This window comes from Scyliorhinus torazame, chromosome 6 (genome assembly GCF_047496885.1).
Source record: "Scyliorhinus torazame isolate Kashiwa2021f chromosome 6, sScyTor2.1, whole genome shotgun sequence".
NCBI classification, from domain to species: domain Eukaryota; kingdom Metazoa; phylum Chordata; class Chondrichthyes; order Carcharhiniformes; family Scyliorhinidae; genus Scyliorhinus; species Scyliorhinus torazame.
The window spans coordinates 258,810,171-258,823,728 of record NC_092712.1 but is presented as its reverse complement, the minus strand read 5'-3'; the positions used below and the strand labels follow the sequence as shown (position 1 = coordinate 258,823,728).

At 47.4% G+C, this 13,558-nt stretch overlaps 1 protein-coding gene across 8 annotated transcripts in view; it reads right to left on the bottom strand.

Annotated features, from left to right (window-relative positions):
- Nucleotides 1-13,558, bottom strand: part of c6h18orf21 (chromosome 6 C18orf21 homolog) — a 92,009-nt gene that overhangs the window by 62,570 nt on the left and 15,881 nt on the right. For 7 of the 8 annotated variants that reach the window (XM_072509597.1, XM_072509600.1, XM_072509595.1 and 4 more), the window contains one exon: nt 8,492-8,602. In XM_072509597.1, coding sequence (XP_072365698.1) covers nt 8,492-8,602 — 111 coding nt within the window. Of the gene's footprint in view, nt 1-8,491; nt 8,603-12,940; nt 13,113-13,558 lie in introns of those variants that run through there. The other variant, XM_072509601.1, reaches the window with a different exon arrangement.

Genomic DNA, 13,558 nt, shown 5'->3' with positions numbered 1-13,558 from the left:
TAACATGTCTGGTTCCCACCTGTACGGACAGGAGGTGCCATATCACCCAGGCGTCTGGCCAATGCGTTTGTTACAACACCACTTGCGTTCCATTGAACGCCGGCCTCCAGCTCCTCTGTGGCTGGGCGAATGTCTCTCATATCACTGTTGGGACTAGGGCTTTCCGCATTGCTGGGCGGCCCGAATGGGCATTTCAAAGTTGGATAAACTGGCTACTGGGAGGTCCTTACGCAACCGATATGCTGATTGTGATGCTAGTCTCCACACGGAACAAGGATACTACTTTTTATTTAATGGTACAGCGACCAACGTTTTGTCACCCCCATTTCCCCGCCGAATTGCTATAGGGACTCTAGTCCCTACCACAGTCCCCTGCCCTTCGGCGTGGAACCTGCATAATCAGTTAGCACGCCGGGCAGTCTCTGCTGAATTTTGCGAGAACTGGAAAAAACCTCAGGTTCTTGCACCCAACCGGGGCCACTCAGCCAGGTGGGGCATTCTGAGCGTATCGACACTGGGAGGTGTGGGGGGTTCCTTGGCTGTCAGTGATCGGAATTATTTTATTTGCGGCCTTACCATCTTGGGAAATGAAACCTTGGGAGCCCTCGGGGCAATAACTAAGGAGTTGTCTCAGCTACGGTTGTTTGCAATGCAGAACCGGTATGCTCTTGACTATCTTCTGGCCCGTGAGGGTGGGGTATGCGCCATAGTACAGGGCAAGTGTATCATGGGAGTTCAGGACTTGACCACTAACATCACTAAATTTATGGATCGCATACGGGATCACTTGGACGGGATGCAGGATCCTGGCTCTTGGGGTAACTGGGGATTTGGAGGATGGAAGGACTGGTTGATAAATATGGCCATGTATCTAGTAGTAGCTATCGGCTGCATCTTTGTGGGCCTGGCCATCCTTAAATGTGTGATGGGTAGAATGCGGGGTGCACTGGATCAGATCACCGCCCCAATCACCCAAAAAAAAAATTTAACTGTTAAAATCCATGAGGGTGAGGCAGATGAAGACAGGAATTGGAAATGCAGCGACGGATCTTTTTAGATGAGGAACCGTAGCTATGGATTGGATAGTTCGGTTATCATGGAATGATAAAAGGAGGGAATGACGAATGTGATATAAAATAGTTACTTTAGAGATACTAGTTAATGTAATGTAGAAATAAGCCACTTTGATTCTGGCAGTTAGGGACAAAGGGATTTGAGACCGCATGGAAAAAACAGGAAGAGGTGTGTCTATGAGAGTGATGCTGCATTGATAGGGGCCAGAGAAAGGGATTGGAAGTGAGCCAATCAGAATAGATCAAATAGGTCAGGAGGGACATAGGCTGACCTATGGGCGTCGAGTATGTGAAACTTGATACCATTTGAATTGATTTTGCAGAGATCCTTTTGTCTCTTTGTTCAGTCGCTTTCTGGAGTGTAAGAGACTGGATGTCTCTTATGTTTCTGTAAGATGAATTAAGCTTGCAAGCTAAATAAATAACTTCTTTTTACGTGCAAATCCATCTCAACTTTTATTGAGGCCAGACTGACAGAGAAAGAAATTTGGGAATCAACATGTATGGAGTGGACCAGGAGCGGAGCGGTCAAAAAAGTGGCACTAGAGAAGAGAGGAGAACGGGCGTGAAAAAGCAAGATGGTGGCGGGCGGGGACCAGGCAGCGTGGGCTCAGTGGTCTCGGAAGCAGCAGGAGTTTTTGAGAAGCTGCTTTGCGGAATTGAAGGCAGAGATGTTGGCCCCTCTGAAGGCGTCAATTGAAAGGCTGGTGGAGACCCAGAAGATGCAGAGGACGGCGATAAAGGAGGTGCAGCAGAAGGCCTCTGATAACGAGGATGAGATCCTGGGCCTGGCTGTCAAAGTGGAAGCGCATGAAGCGCTGCATAAAAAAATGGCAGAAGTTCGAGGACCTGGAGAATAGGTCGAGGAGGAAGAACCAGCGGATTCTGGGTCTCCCTGAGGGCGTGGAGGGGTCGGATGCTGGGGCGTATGTGGCTACGATGCGGAGTACGCTGATGGGCGCGGGAGCCTTCCCGAAGCCCCTGGAGCTGGATGGGGCACACAGGGTCCTGGCGAGGAGGCCGAGGCGAATGAGCCGCCGAGGGCTGTGGTGGTGAGGTTCCACCGCTTCACCGACAGGGAGTGTGTCCTGTGATGGGCGAAGAAGGAGCGGAGCAGTAGGTGGGCGAATGCCAAAATCCGCATCTATCAGGACTGGAGTGCAGAGCTGGCCAAGAAGCGCGCAGGGTTCAACCGGGCCAAGGCGGTTCTCCACGGAAAGGGGGTGAAGTTCGGGCTGTTACAGCCGGCGCGGCTATGGGTCACGTACCAGGACCGTCACCACTATTTCGATACGGTGGATGAGGCGTGGACCTTTATCAAAAATGAGAAGTTGGACTCAAATTAATGGTTTGTAGCATGTTATGGGGAATGCTGGGGAGTGGTTTTTTCTATATGTGGGCTTATTTGGGGGGGGGTTGTCCCCCACATTTTCTTGGGGTTGTGTGGGCCTGTGGCCCTGGGCCTTAGGGGATTGGGGTGAGGCTGCAGGTGGAAGGAGCTGCGCCACAGGGAGCGGGGTCGGCACAGGCAGGGAGCGTGGGCTTTTTCCCACGAAAAAGGGGGGAGGGGAGAGGGAGGGGGTGCCCCGAGGCCGGGGGGGGGGGGGGGGGGGGGGGGCGGTACTGGCTTGGTGTCCACATCGGTTTATAGGGGGGGGATAGAGGGGTGGCCTTTGGCCACCCCACTTTTGTGGGGGGAGGGCTGGAGACTTCGAGAGGGAATCCAATAGGGGGATCGAAGACAGAGGCAGGCGCGGCCGGGGTCAGCAGGAGTAAGCTGACTTACGGGAGTGCAATGGGGGGAGCAGGGGGGTTAAGCAGTTTGCTTGGCCGGTGGAGGGGTGATAACTGGGTTGCTGCTGTGCTGACTGAGGGGGAGTTGAAGGCCAGAGGGAGAGTCGGGGCAGGGAGCCTCCGCCTGGAGAGCGCGGGAGGCATGGGCACGTGGCTGGCCTAAAAAAGGAGATGGCTAGTTGGCGGGGGGGGGGGAAGAGAGAGAGAGAGAGAGAGAGAGAGAGAGAGAGAGGGAGAGAGAGAGAGAGAGAGAGAGAGAAGAGAGAGACAGAGACAGAGACAGAGACAGAGACAGAGACAGAGAGAGAGGAGGTTGGGTAGTCCCCAAATCCGGCTGATCACGTGAAACCCGGGTGGTGCTGGTGAATGTGTATGCCCCAAACTGGGACGATGCAGGGTTCATGAAGCTGATGTTGAGCCAGATCCTGGATCTAGAGGCAGGTAATCTGATAACGAGAAAGTTTGCAGGAGGGTTCAGGGGTGCATCCAAAGGTATGTGGAGGCCAATGATAATGGGGAGGTGTCGGTGAGTGTGGTCTGGGAGGTGCTGAAGGCAGTGGTCAGGGGGGAGCTAATTTCAATCAGGGCTCACAGGGAGAAGAGGGAGAGGCTAGAGAGGGAGAGATTGGTGGGGGAGATACTGAGGGTGGATAGGAGATACGCGGAATCCCCGAAGAGGGGCTGCTGAAGGAGCGCCGGAGCCTCCGAAAGGAGTTTAACTTGCTGCCAACGGGGAAAGCTGAGGCCCAGTGGATGAGTATGTGAAGAACCACAAAACAGAAGTGGATCAGCACATGTTTCGATTCCCCCAAGCAGCTTTGAGCATTTCAATTTCTACGATGCCCAATATCGCAAAGCAAATTTAAACAAAGAGAAATGATCTTTGAGGGTTCACTCAGACCCAGAACCCTCAGTGCATAGAACATTGCAGCGCAGTACAGGCCCTTCGGCCCTCAATGCTGCGCCGACCTGTGAAACCACTCTAAAGTCCATCTACACTATTCTCTTATTGTCCATATGTCTATCCAATGACCATTTGAATGCCCTTAGTGTTGGTGAGTCCACTACTGTTGCAGGCAGGGCATTCCACGCCCTTACTACTCTCTGAGTAAAGAACCTACCTCTGACATCTGTCTTATATCTATCTCGCCTCAACTTAAAGCTATGTCCCCTCGTGCTAGACATCACCATCCGAGGAAGAAGGCTCTCACTGTCCACCCTATCCAATCCTCTGATCATCTTGTATGCCTCAATTAAGTCACCTCTTAACCTTCTTCTCGCTAACGAAAACAGCCTCAAGTCCCTCAGCCTTTCCTCATACGATCTTCCCTCCATACCAGGCAACATTCTGGTAAATCTCCTCTGCACCCTTTCCAATGCTTCCACATCCTGCCTATAATGCGCCGACCAGAATTGCACGCAATACTCCAAATGCGGCCGCACCAGAGCTTTGTACAGCTGCAACATGACATCATGGCTCGAAACTCAATCCCTCTACCAATAAAAGCTAACACACCGTACGCCTTCTTAACAACCCTCTCAACCTTGGTGGCAACTTTCAGGGATTTATGTACATGGACACCGAGATCTCTCTGCTCATCCACACTGCCAAGAATCTTCCCATTAGCCCAGTACTCTGTCTTCCTGTTATTCCTTCCAAAATGAATCACCTCACACTTTTCTGCATTAAACTCCATTTGCCACCACTCAGCCCAGCGCTGCAGCTTATCTATGACCCTCTGTAACTTGTAACATCCTTCTGCACTGTCCACAACTCCAACGACTTTAGTGTCATCTGCAAATTTACTCACCCATCCTTCTACGCCCTCCTTCAGGTCATTTATAAATATGACAAACAGCAGTGGCCCCAAAACAGATCCTTGTGGTACACCACTAGTAACTGGACTCCAGTCTGAACATTTCCCATCAACCACCACCCTTCGTCTTCTTCCAGCTGGCCAATTTCTGATCCAAACTGCGAAATCACCCTGAATCCCATGCAGTAGCCTACTGTGGGGAACCTTATCAATTGCTTTACCCTCATCCACCTGTTTGGTCACCTTCTCAAAGAACTCAATAAGATTTGAGAGGCACGACCTACCCTTCACAAAACCGTGTTGACTATCTCTAATCAAATTATTCCTTTCCAGATGATTATACATCCTATCTCTTATAAACCTTTCCAAGATTTTGCCCACAACAGAAGTAAGGCTCACTGGTCTATAGTTACCGGGGTTGTCTCTACTCCCCTTCTTGAACAAGGGGACAACATTTGCTATCCTCCAGTCTTCTGGCACTATTCCTGTAGACAAAGATGACTTAAAGATCGAAGCATAAGGCTCAGCAATCTCTTCCCTAGCTTCCCAGAGAATCCTAGGATAAATCCCATCCGGCCCAGGGGACTTATCTATTTTCACACTTTCCAGAATTGCTAACACCTCCTCCTTATGAACCTCAAGCCCTTCTAGTTTAGTAGCCTGAATCTCAGTATTCTCCTCGACAACATTGTCTTTGTCCTGTGTGAATACTGACGAAAAATATTCATTTAGCTCCTCTCCTATCTCCTCGGACTCCAAGCACAACTTCCCACTACTGTCCTTGACTGGCCCTACTCTTACCCTAGTCATTTGTTTATTCCTGACATATCTATAGAAAGCTTTCGGGTTATTCTTGATCCTACCTGCCAAAGACTTCTCATGTCCCCTCCTGGCTCTTCTTAGCTCTCTCTTTAGGTCCTTCCTAGCTAACTTGTAACTCTCGAGCGCCCTAACTGAACCTTCATGTCTCATCTTTACATAAGCCTCCTTCTTCCTCTTGACAAGTGTTTCAACTGCTTTATTAAACCACGGTTTCCTTGCTCGACCACTTCCTCCCTGCCTGACAGGTACATACTTATCAAGGATATGCAGTAGCTGTTCCTTGAACAAGTGCCACATTTCCATTATGCCCATCCCCTGCAGTTTTCCTCTCCATCCGATGCATCCTAAGTCTTGCCTCATCACATCATAATTCCCTTTCCCCCAGATACAACTCTTGCCCTGCGGTATATACCTATCCCTTTCCATCACTAAAGTAAACGTAATCGAATTGTGGTCACTATCACCAAAGTGTTCACCTACCTCCAAATCTAACACCTATCCTGGTTCATTACCCAGTACCAAATCCAATATGGCCTCACCTCTCGTTGGCCTATCTACATACTGTGTCAGTAAACACTCCTGCACACATTGGACAAAAAAGGACCCATTTACTCAAACTATAGCATTTCCAGTCAATATTTGGGAAGTTAAAGTCCCCCATAACAACTACCCTGTTGCTTTCGCTCCTATCCAGAATCATCTTTGCAATCCTTTCCTCTACATCTCTGGAACTTTTCGGATGCCTATAGAAAACCCCTAACAGGGTTACCTCTCCTTTCCTGTTTCTAACCTCAGCCCATACTACCTCAGTAGACGAGTCCTCATCAAACGTCCTTTCTGCCACCGTAATATTGTCCTTGACTAACAATGCCAACCCTTCCCCTCTTTTACCACCTCCCCTGAGCTTACTGAAATATCTAAACCCCGGCACCTGCAACAACCATTCCTGTCCCTGCTCTATCCATGTCTCCGAAATGACCACAACATCGAAGTCCCAGGTACCAATCCATGCCGCAAGTTCGCCCACCTTATTCCGGATGCTCCTGTCATTGAAGAAGACACACTTTAAACCACCTTCCTGCCTGTCGGTACACTCCTGCAACTTTGAAACCTTACTCATGACCTCACTACTCTCAACCTCCTGTATACTGGAGCTACAATTCAGGTTCCCAAGCCCCTGCTGAACTAGTTTAAACTCTCCCGAAGAGCATTAGCAAATTTCCCCCCCAGGATATTGGTACCCCCCTGGTCCAGGTGTAGACCATCCCATTTGTAGAGGTCCCACCGACCCCAGAATGAGCCCCAATTATCCAGAAATCTGAAACCCTCCCTCCTGCACCATCCCTGTAGCCACGTGTTGAACTCCTCTCTCTCCCGATTCCTCGTTTCGCAATCAAGTGGCACGGGTAACAACCCAGAGATAATAACTCTGTTTGTCCTAGATCTAAGTTTCCACACTAGCTCCCTGAATTCCTGCCTTACATCCCCCTTACGTACATCCCCCTTAAGGATCCCGAAAACACGATCCGAGACATCACGCACCCTGGCACCTGGGAGGCAACACACCAACCGCGAGTCTCTCTCGTTCCATCAGAATCTCCTATCTATCCCCCTAACTATGGAGTCTCCAATGACTAATGCTCTACTCCTCTCCCCCCTTCCCTTCTGAGCAACAGGGACAGACTCTGTGCCAGAGACCTGTACCCCATGGCTTACCCCTGGTAAGTCCCCCCCCCCCAACAGTATCCAAAGCAGTATACTTGTTATTAAGGGGAACGACCACAGGGGATCCCTGTACTGACTGCTTCCTTCCAGCCCCTCTCACCGTTACCCATCTATCTTTATTCTTCGGAGTAACTACATCCCTGAAGCTTCTATCTATGACCACCTCTGCCTCCCGAATGATCCGAAGTTCATCCATCTGCAGCTCCAGTACCCTAACGCGGTTTCTGAGGAGCTGGAGATGGGTGCACTTCGTAACCGTTCTCTCCAGGTCAACTTAAAGAAATTATCTGTACACAGCCTCCACATCTCCATATGGGAAATAGTATATTGAAAGAGACTACTGCTAAATGTATCAAGATAGGTCATGGTGGGGATCATTAACATACTCATGGCCAAATTCTGGAGACATTCCACCAAAATGCGCAAAATTGGATTTTCACTATTCCCTTGTACGAATGTGGTCAAGATTCGGTTTAAAACAAATTTACCCTTTAGTTTAAAATGGCGATTACACATACATGGAGATTGCTTACATGTTTCCTTTTTGCCACAAGCTCCCTCACTCAAATGCAAGTAACTATTGAAAATCCTAACAATGGTGGGCAGCACAGCGGCACAGTGTGTCAGCACTGCTGCCTCACGGCGCCGAGGTCAGGTTCAATCCCGACTTTGGGTCACTGTCCGTGTGGAGTTTGCACATTCTCCCAGTGTTTGCGTGGGTTTCGCCCCCAGAATCCAAAGATGTGCAAGGTAGGTGGATTGGCCACACTAAATTGCCCCTTTATTGGAAAAAATGAATTGGGTACTATAAATTTAAAAAAGAGAGAAAATCCTGATAATACAGATAAAAGGATTGAAGAGGGAAATAAATGTCAAAATCACAGAGTGCCATCACAAATCAGTTTTAATTTATATTATACGGTACTTGTTTAATATTTTTAGCCATTTAAAAACAGGTATTATGAATAGACAGGCATAACCAGTCAGATTATCTGGTCACTCCCAAAGTTGCCGTACCAGCCTCCCCGAACAGGCGCCAGAATGTGGCGACTAGGGGCTTTTCACAGTAACTTCATTTGAAGCCTACTTGTGACAATAAGCTATTTTCATTACATTTCATTTCAGTTGGATCAATCAAAAAAGTCTCAGTTTGGCAGGACATAATCTCCACATTGCATTTTTAAATTCAATTGATCAGTAATATGGTAACAGCAGTAGTGAAAGCTGTTGGTTGAAATGATCCAGTTGTACATTACTTACAAGAGGTAGCGCGCCTCCGCTGGACATGTTTCCTTCAGCTGGAAAGCTGAATTCTTGAGAAATTGCAGTCTTTTGGCAACATCGGCCATGTTATCAGTGGGAAATAAAGATCTAGACAAATCAATAAATAACAATAATTAATTACCAAAATGTTGCTAGAGACAAAGAAAAAGTTTTCTTTGTTGCAATAATGTTTCTGGTGCACTTTCCATGGAGTCCAGTTTGAATTCTAGCCTCCGTTGATATTGGACTTGCAAGACATTACACTCGTTTCCCCATCCCATAAGGAAGCAACACTGCCCTTTCTCAAAGCTCCCAACAGATCAACTGAGGAGCAACAGGAATATTGGGAGGTAGATTTCACTGGCAGGGTCAGCATTTATTGCCCATCCCCAATTGCCCTCAAAGGTGGTAGCGAGTCAGCTTCTTGAACCACTATAATCTTCATGAAGGTGCAGCCGCAGTGGTATTAAACTAGTGAGCTCCAGAACAATGACTGTGAAGGGCCGTCAATACAGTCCCAAGTCTGAATGGAGTGCAACTTGGAGGGCAAATTGCAGGTGAGTTATTCCCATGTATCTGCTGCCCTTATCCTTCGAGCTGATAGAGACCTCTGTGTTGGAGGATACTATTTAAGATTTGGTGAGTTGCTGCAATGCATCTTGCAGATGGTACATAATGCATTGGTGGTGGAGAGAGTAAATGTGTAATGTGGCAGACGGTGTGCCAATAATGCAGGCTACTTTGTCCTGAGTGCAGTCAAGCTTCAAAATGCGTCGGTGCTACAATCAGGTATATGGACAGTTTTCCATCAAGTTCCTGACTTGTGCTTTGTAGATGGTGGACAGGTTAGAGTTGGGGGAAGGGGGGAGAGGAAGCTGGTGAAGAGGTAAGTTACTCCTAACCCAGCCTGCGACCTGTTCTTGCAATCAAAGTATTTTTGCGTCATGTTTCTGATCAATGGTGACCTCTAGGATGTTGATGCTGGGCAATTCAGCATCAGCAATACCATTGAATGTCATGGGGAGCTGGTTAGACTCTCCTGTTGGAGATAGTCATTGCCTGGCATTTGTGTGGCACAAATGCTGCTCACACTCATCATGCCAATCCTTAATGTTGCCCAAATCTTGTTCTTTGCAGACATGGACTGCTTTGTTATCTGAGGAAAGCAAGAAAACAGAGCACTGTGAAATCCACAGCAGAAATACCCAATTCTGACCTTATGATAGAGGGAAGGTCATTGAAGAAGCAGCTAAAACTTGTTGGGCATAGGATGCTATCCTGAGGAACTCCTGCAGCTATGTCTTAGGGCTAAAGTGATTGGACTCTAACAACCCCCACCATCTTTCTTTGTTCTAGGTATGATCCTAACCAGTCTCCCTACCACCCACCAAATTTCTACGACAAAATTTAACACGCATTCTTTGATGCCACACAAGGTCTAATGCTGTCATGATGTCAAGGGCAATGACTCTAATCTTACTTCTTGATTCAAATCTTTTCTCTTGTGTTTGGACCAAGGCTGTAATGAGGGCTGGAGCAGAGTAATGCCCAGAACCCAAACTGTGTTCCCATGAGCAGGTTGTTGATGGATAATGTTACGAATGTGAGATTTTACAAGATTATTATGGCTTGGGCTGTCTTTTTCATGCAAGGCAAAAGGAGCAATGTCAGCCTGACAAATTCTGCCTGACAACCTGTCTGCATGACATGGTTACCATGGGGACCAGAGGCCCAGGTCAAATGCTATTGAAACTTATTTCACACCTGACCGCAAAACAGAGGCAGCTGTTCTGCTATGGGGAGACTTACAGACTCTGAGGCAGCTGTTCTTGCTTTTGTGTAGACTTTCAGACTCCCAGGCAGTCTGAATAAAAAAATCCTGGGAAGAGGGTCAGACACAGGGGAACAGCAACAACACAACTGCTGCGGTCTGCAGAGGGAAGAGGCTCATTTATCTGTTGGTTTCCAGCTAGAACACTTGGGAAAACCTGCCAGCAGGTCAAAGAGAAGGAACCTGCAGCAATTTAAGGAGACTGGAAGATTTGCCAGGGGAAGGAATCACCAGATTTGGGAAATCTCAGGAAACCGAGGGAAAGGACCTTAGGCGGCCAAGGGTTCTTACAACTCAGCAAAATTGGGAGAATTCAACCCATTGAAAGAGGAGTGGTTGTGGACAATTTCCTGCAGAAATTGCAATTCTGTGCAGAGTGCACTGAAATGTATTATATAGCGAGAGATTAGTCGTTGTGTTAAGTCATTAGTAATGGTTATCTTTCTATAGTTTACAGTATTAGTTGTCGGAGTAATGTTTGTTGATGTTGATTTCAGTTTGTTAAAAGTCTTAAAACTTTGTTGTCTGATTCCTTTAAGTTAGTCACTAGAAGTTATTTTTCTTTTACTTAGGATTAAGAAAAGGCTGATGGGAAAGTAATTAGCCAGGTTGGACTTATGCTTTTGGTGGACAAGAGATACATAGCTGGGCAATTTTCCACATTGTCAGTTGGGTGCCAACGATGTAACTGCACTGGGTCAGCTTGGCTAGAGTCATGATTAATTCTGGAGCGGGGTATCCACCACTAAGAGCCTGGATATTGTCAGGCCCTAGCCTTTGCTCCCGGAGCCAGTCCTTGATAACACACGGAGTGAGTCAAATTGGTTGAAGTCTGGCATTTGTGATGGTGGGGGTCTCAGGAGAAGGCAGAGACCGATCAGTGGCGCAGCACTTTTGGCTGAATGTGTTTGCAAATGCTTCAGTATGATCTCTCATGCTGGGCTCTGTCATCACTGAAGGTGGGCATATTTTTGGAGCATCCTCCTCCAGTTAGTTGTTTAATTGCAACCACAATTCATGACTCAATATGGCAGAACTGCAGAGCTTCGGTCTGATCTGCTGGTTCTGGGATTACTTAGCTCTGTCGTGTCGCAAGCTGTTTCTGCTGTTTAGCTTCACCAGGTTGGCGGTTTATTTTTAGGTATGCCTGCTGCTGCTCCTGGCATGCTTTTCTACACTCTTCATTAAGCCAGGGTTAATAGCTAGAGTCAGGAATATGTTAGGCCCAATGCTTAAAAACTAGATGAATACAATTCTGCTGTTGCTGAAGGCCAAAAGCACCTCATGGATGTACAGTTTTGAACTGCTAGATCAGAACTGATCCCATTTAGTAAAGCATAGTGTCATACATGTAGGACAATATTCTCAGTGTGGACGAGTTGTCACTGCCTTGGATAGACTGGTGAAGACGAGGTAAAGTAGACTTTTACTTGTAGGTTCTCCTGTCACTTGCCACAGGCCAAGGCCGGTAGCTATGTCTTTTAGGACTCGGCCAGCTCGGTCAGTAATGATGCTGCTGAGCCATAGAGGGACACTGAAGTTTCCTACTTAGAGTACATCGGTGCCCTTACTACTCTCATAGTGCTTATTCCAAGCAGTATTTAACATGGAGGTGTACTGACTCATTAGCTGAGGCAGAGCAGTTGGTTGTAAGCAGCCGGAGGTTTCCTTGCCCATGTTTGGCCTAATGCCATGAGGCCTCATGGAGAGTAGAGTCAATGTTGAAGAATTTCAGGACCACTCCCTTCTGTCTGTTTTCCCCCACAGTACTGCCACCTCTGGTGGGTCTGTCCTGTCGGTTGGGCAATGCATAGCCAGGGATAGTGATGGAGGATGGTGGCTGAAAGGTACAATCCTGAGAGTATGACTATGTCAGGCTGTTGCTGGACAGGTTAGTGAGGAGGACATCTCAGGGTAGATTGGCATTGGTGTGCCTTTGTTGTGTTCAATGTCTAGCTCGATGCTGTGTGGACTGTCTGGTTTTATTCTTATCTGACTTTTTTTTCCATTGGCATGTGATACAACCAACTAGCTTGTTAGACTATTTCAGAGGGCAGTTAAACATTGCTGTGGGCCAGCAGTTATATACTGGCTAGACCAGTCAAAGATGGCAGGTTTCCTTCCCTATCATGACAGTGCAGAATCAGAATTGTTTTTTACGACAATTTAGTAGTTTTACAGCCACCATCACTAATACTTCCTTTTTATTTCCAAATTATTCAAACAGAATTTAAATTCTCCAGCTATCATTTTGGGATTTGGACTCATGTCTCTGGATCATTAGTCCTGGCACGTCACCCAGCAACATTATCATACATTACTGCGCCACATCGATTTTGAAATCAAAGAACATATCAATGTACAACTTTTAACTTTGTCTGTTTCTCTGCAGGCCTGAAGCCACAAAGCTAAGCACAAATATTTTCCCAGCTTATCAGTTAAATAGGCTGAAACTGAAACCTCACATTGACCACCTTCGTACTGGCATTCCCAATGATCCCTGCTCAGTACCAAGAACAGAACCTGAGCCACTTGAAAAGCTGTCAGCCACATAAAACCTCAGCATCCCTCTGGAAATAGCTATGCCACTCTCAAAAGTGCATCATAATACTTACTTGACTTTATACCCCTCCTCCTTCACTGTTGCTGGGTCAAAATCCTGGAACTCCTTTCTAACTGCATTGTAGGTGAACCTACATCACATGTTCTGCAGCAGCCCACTGCCATCTTCCCAAGGGCAGTTAAGGTTGGGCAATAATTGCTCGCCTTGCCTGTGACACCCACATTCTGTGAAATAATATTTTAAAACTTCCCTCAAAAATGCTAGAGAAGACCTGGCAGCCATGGAGTCAAGCAACAACAAAAATAACTTGTATTAATATAGTGCTGTAATATAATAAAAGGTCCCAAGGCACTTCACAGGAGCATTATAAAACAAAACATGATACTGAACATGGGACGGCATGGTGGCACAGTGGCACTGTTGCCTCATAGCGCCAGGGACCTGGGTTCAATTCCGGCCTTGGGTCACTGTCTGTATGGAGTTTGCATGTTCTCCTCATGTCTGCATGGGTTTCCTCCGGTGCTCCGGTTTCCCACAGTGCAAAGGTGTGCAGGTTAGGTGGATTGGCCATGCTAAATTACCGATTAGTGTCCAGGTTAGCATATGGGGATAGGGGGGAGTGGGCATGGGTGGACTATTCTTTCAAAGGGTCGATACAGATTTGATGGGC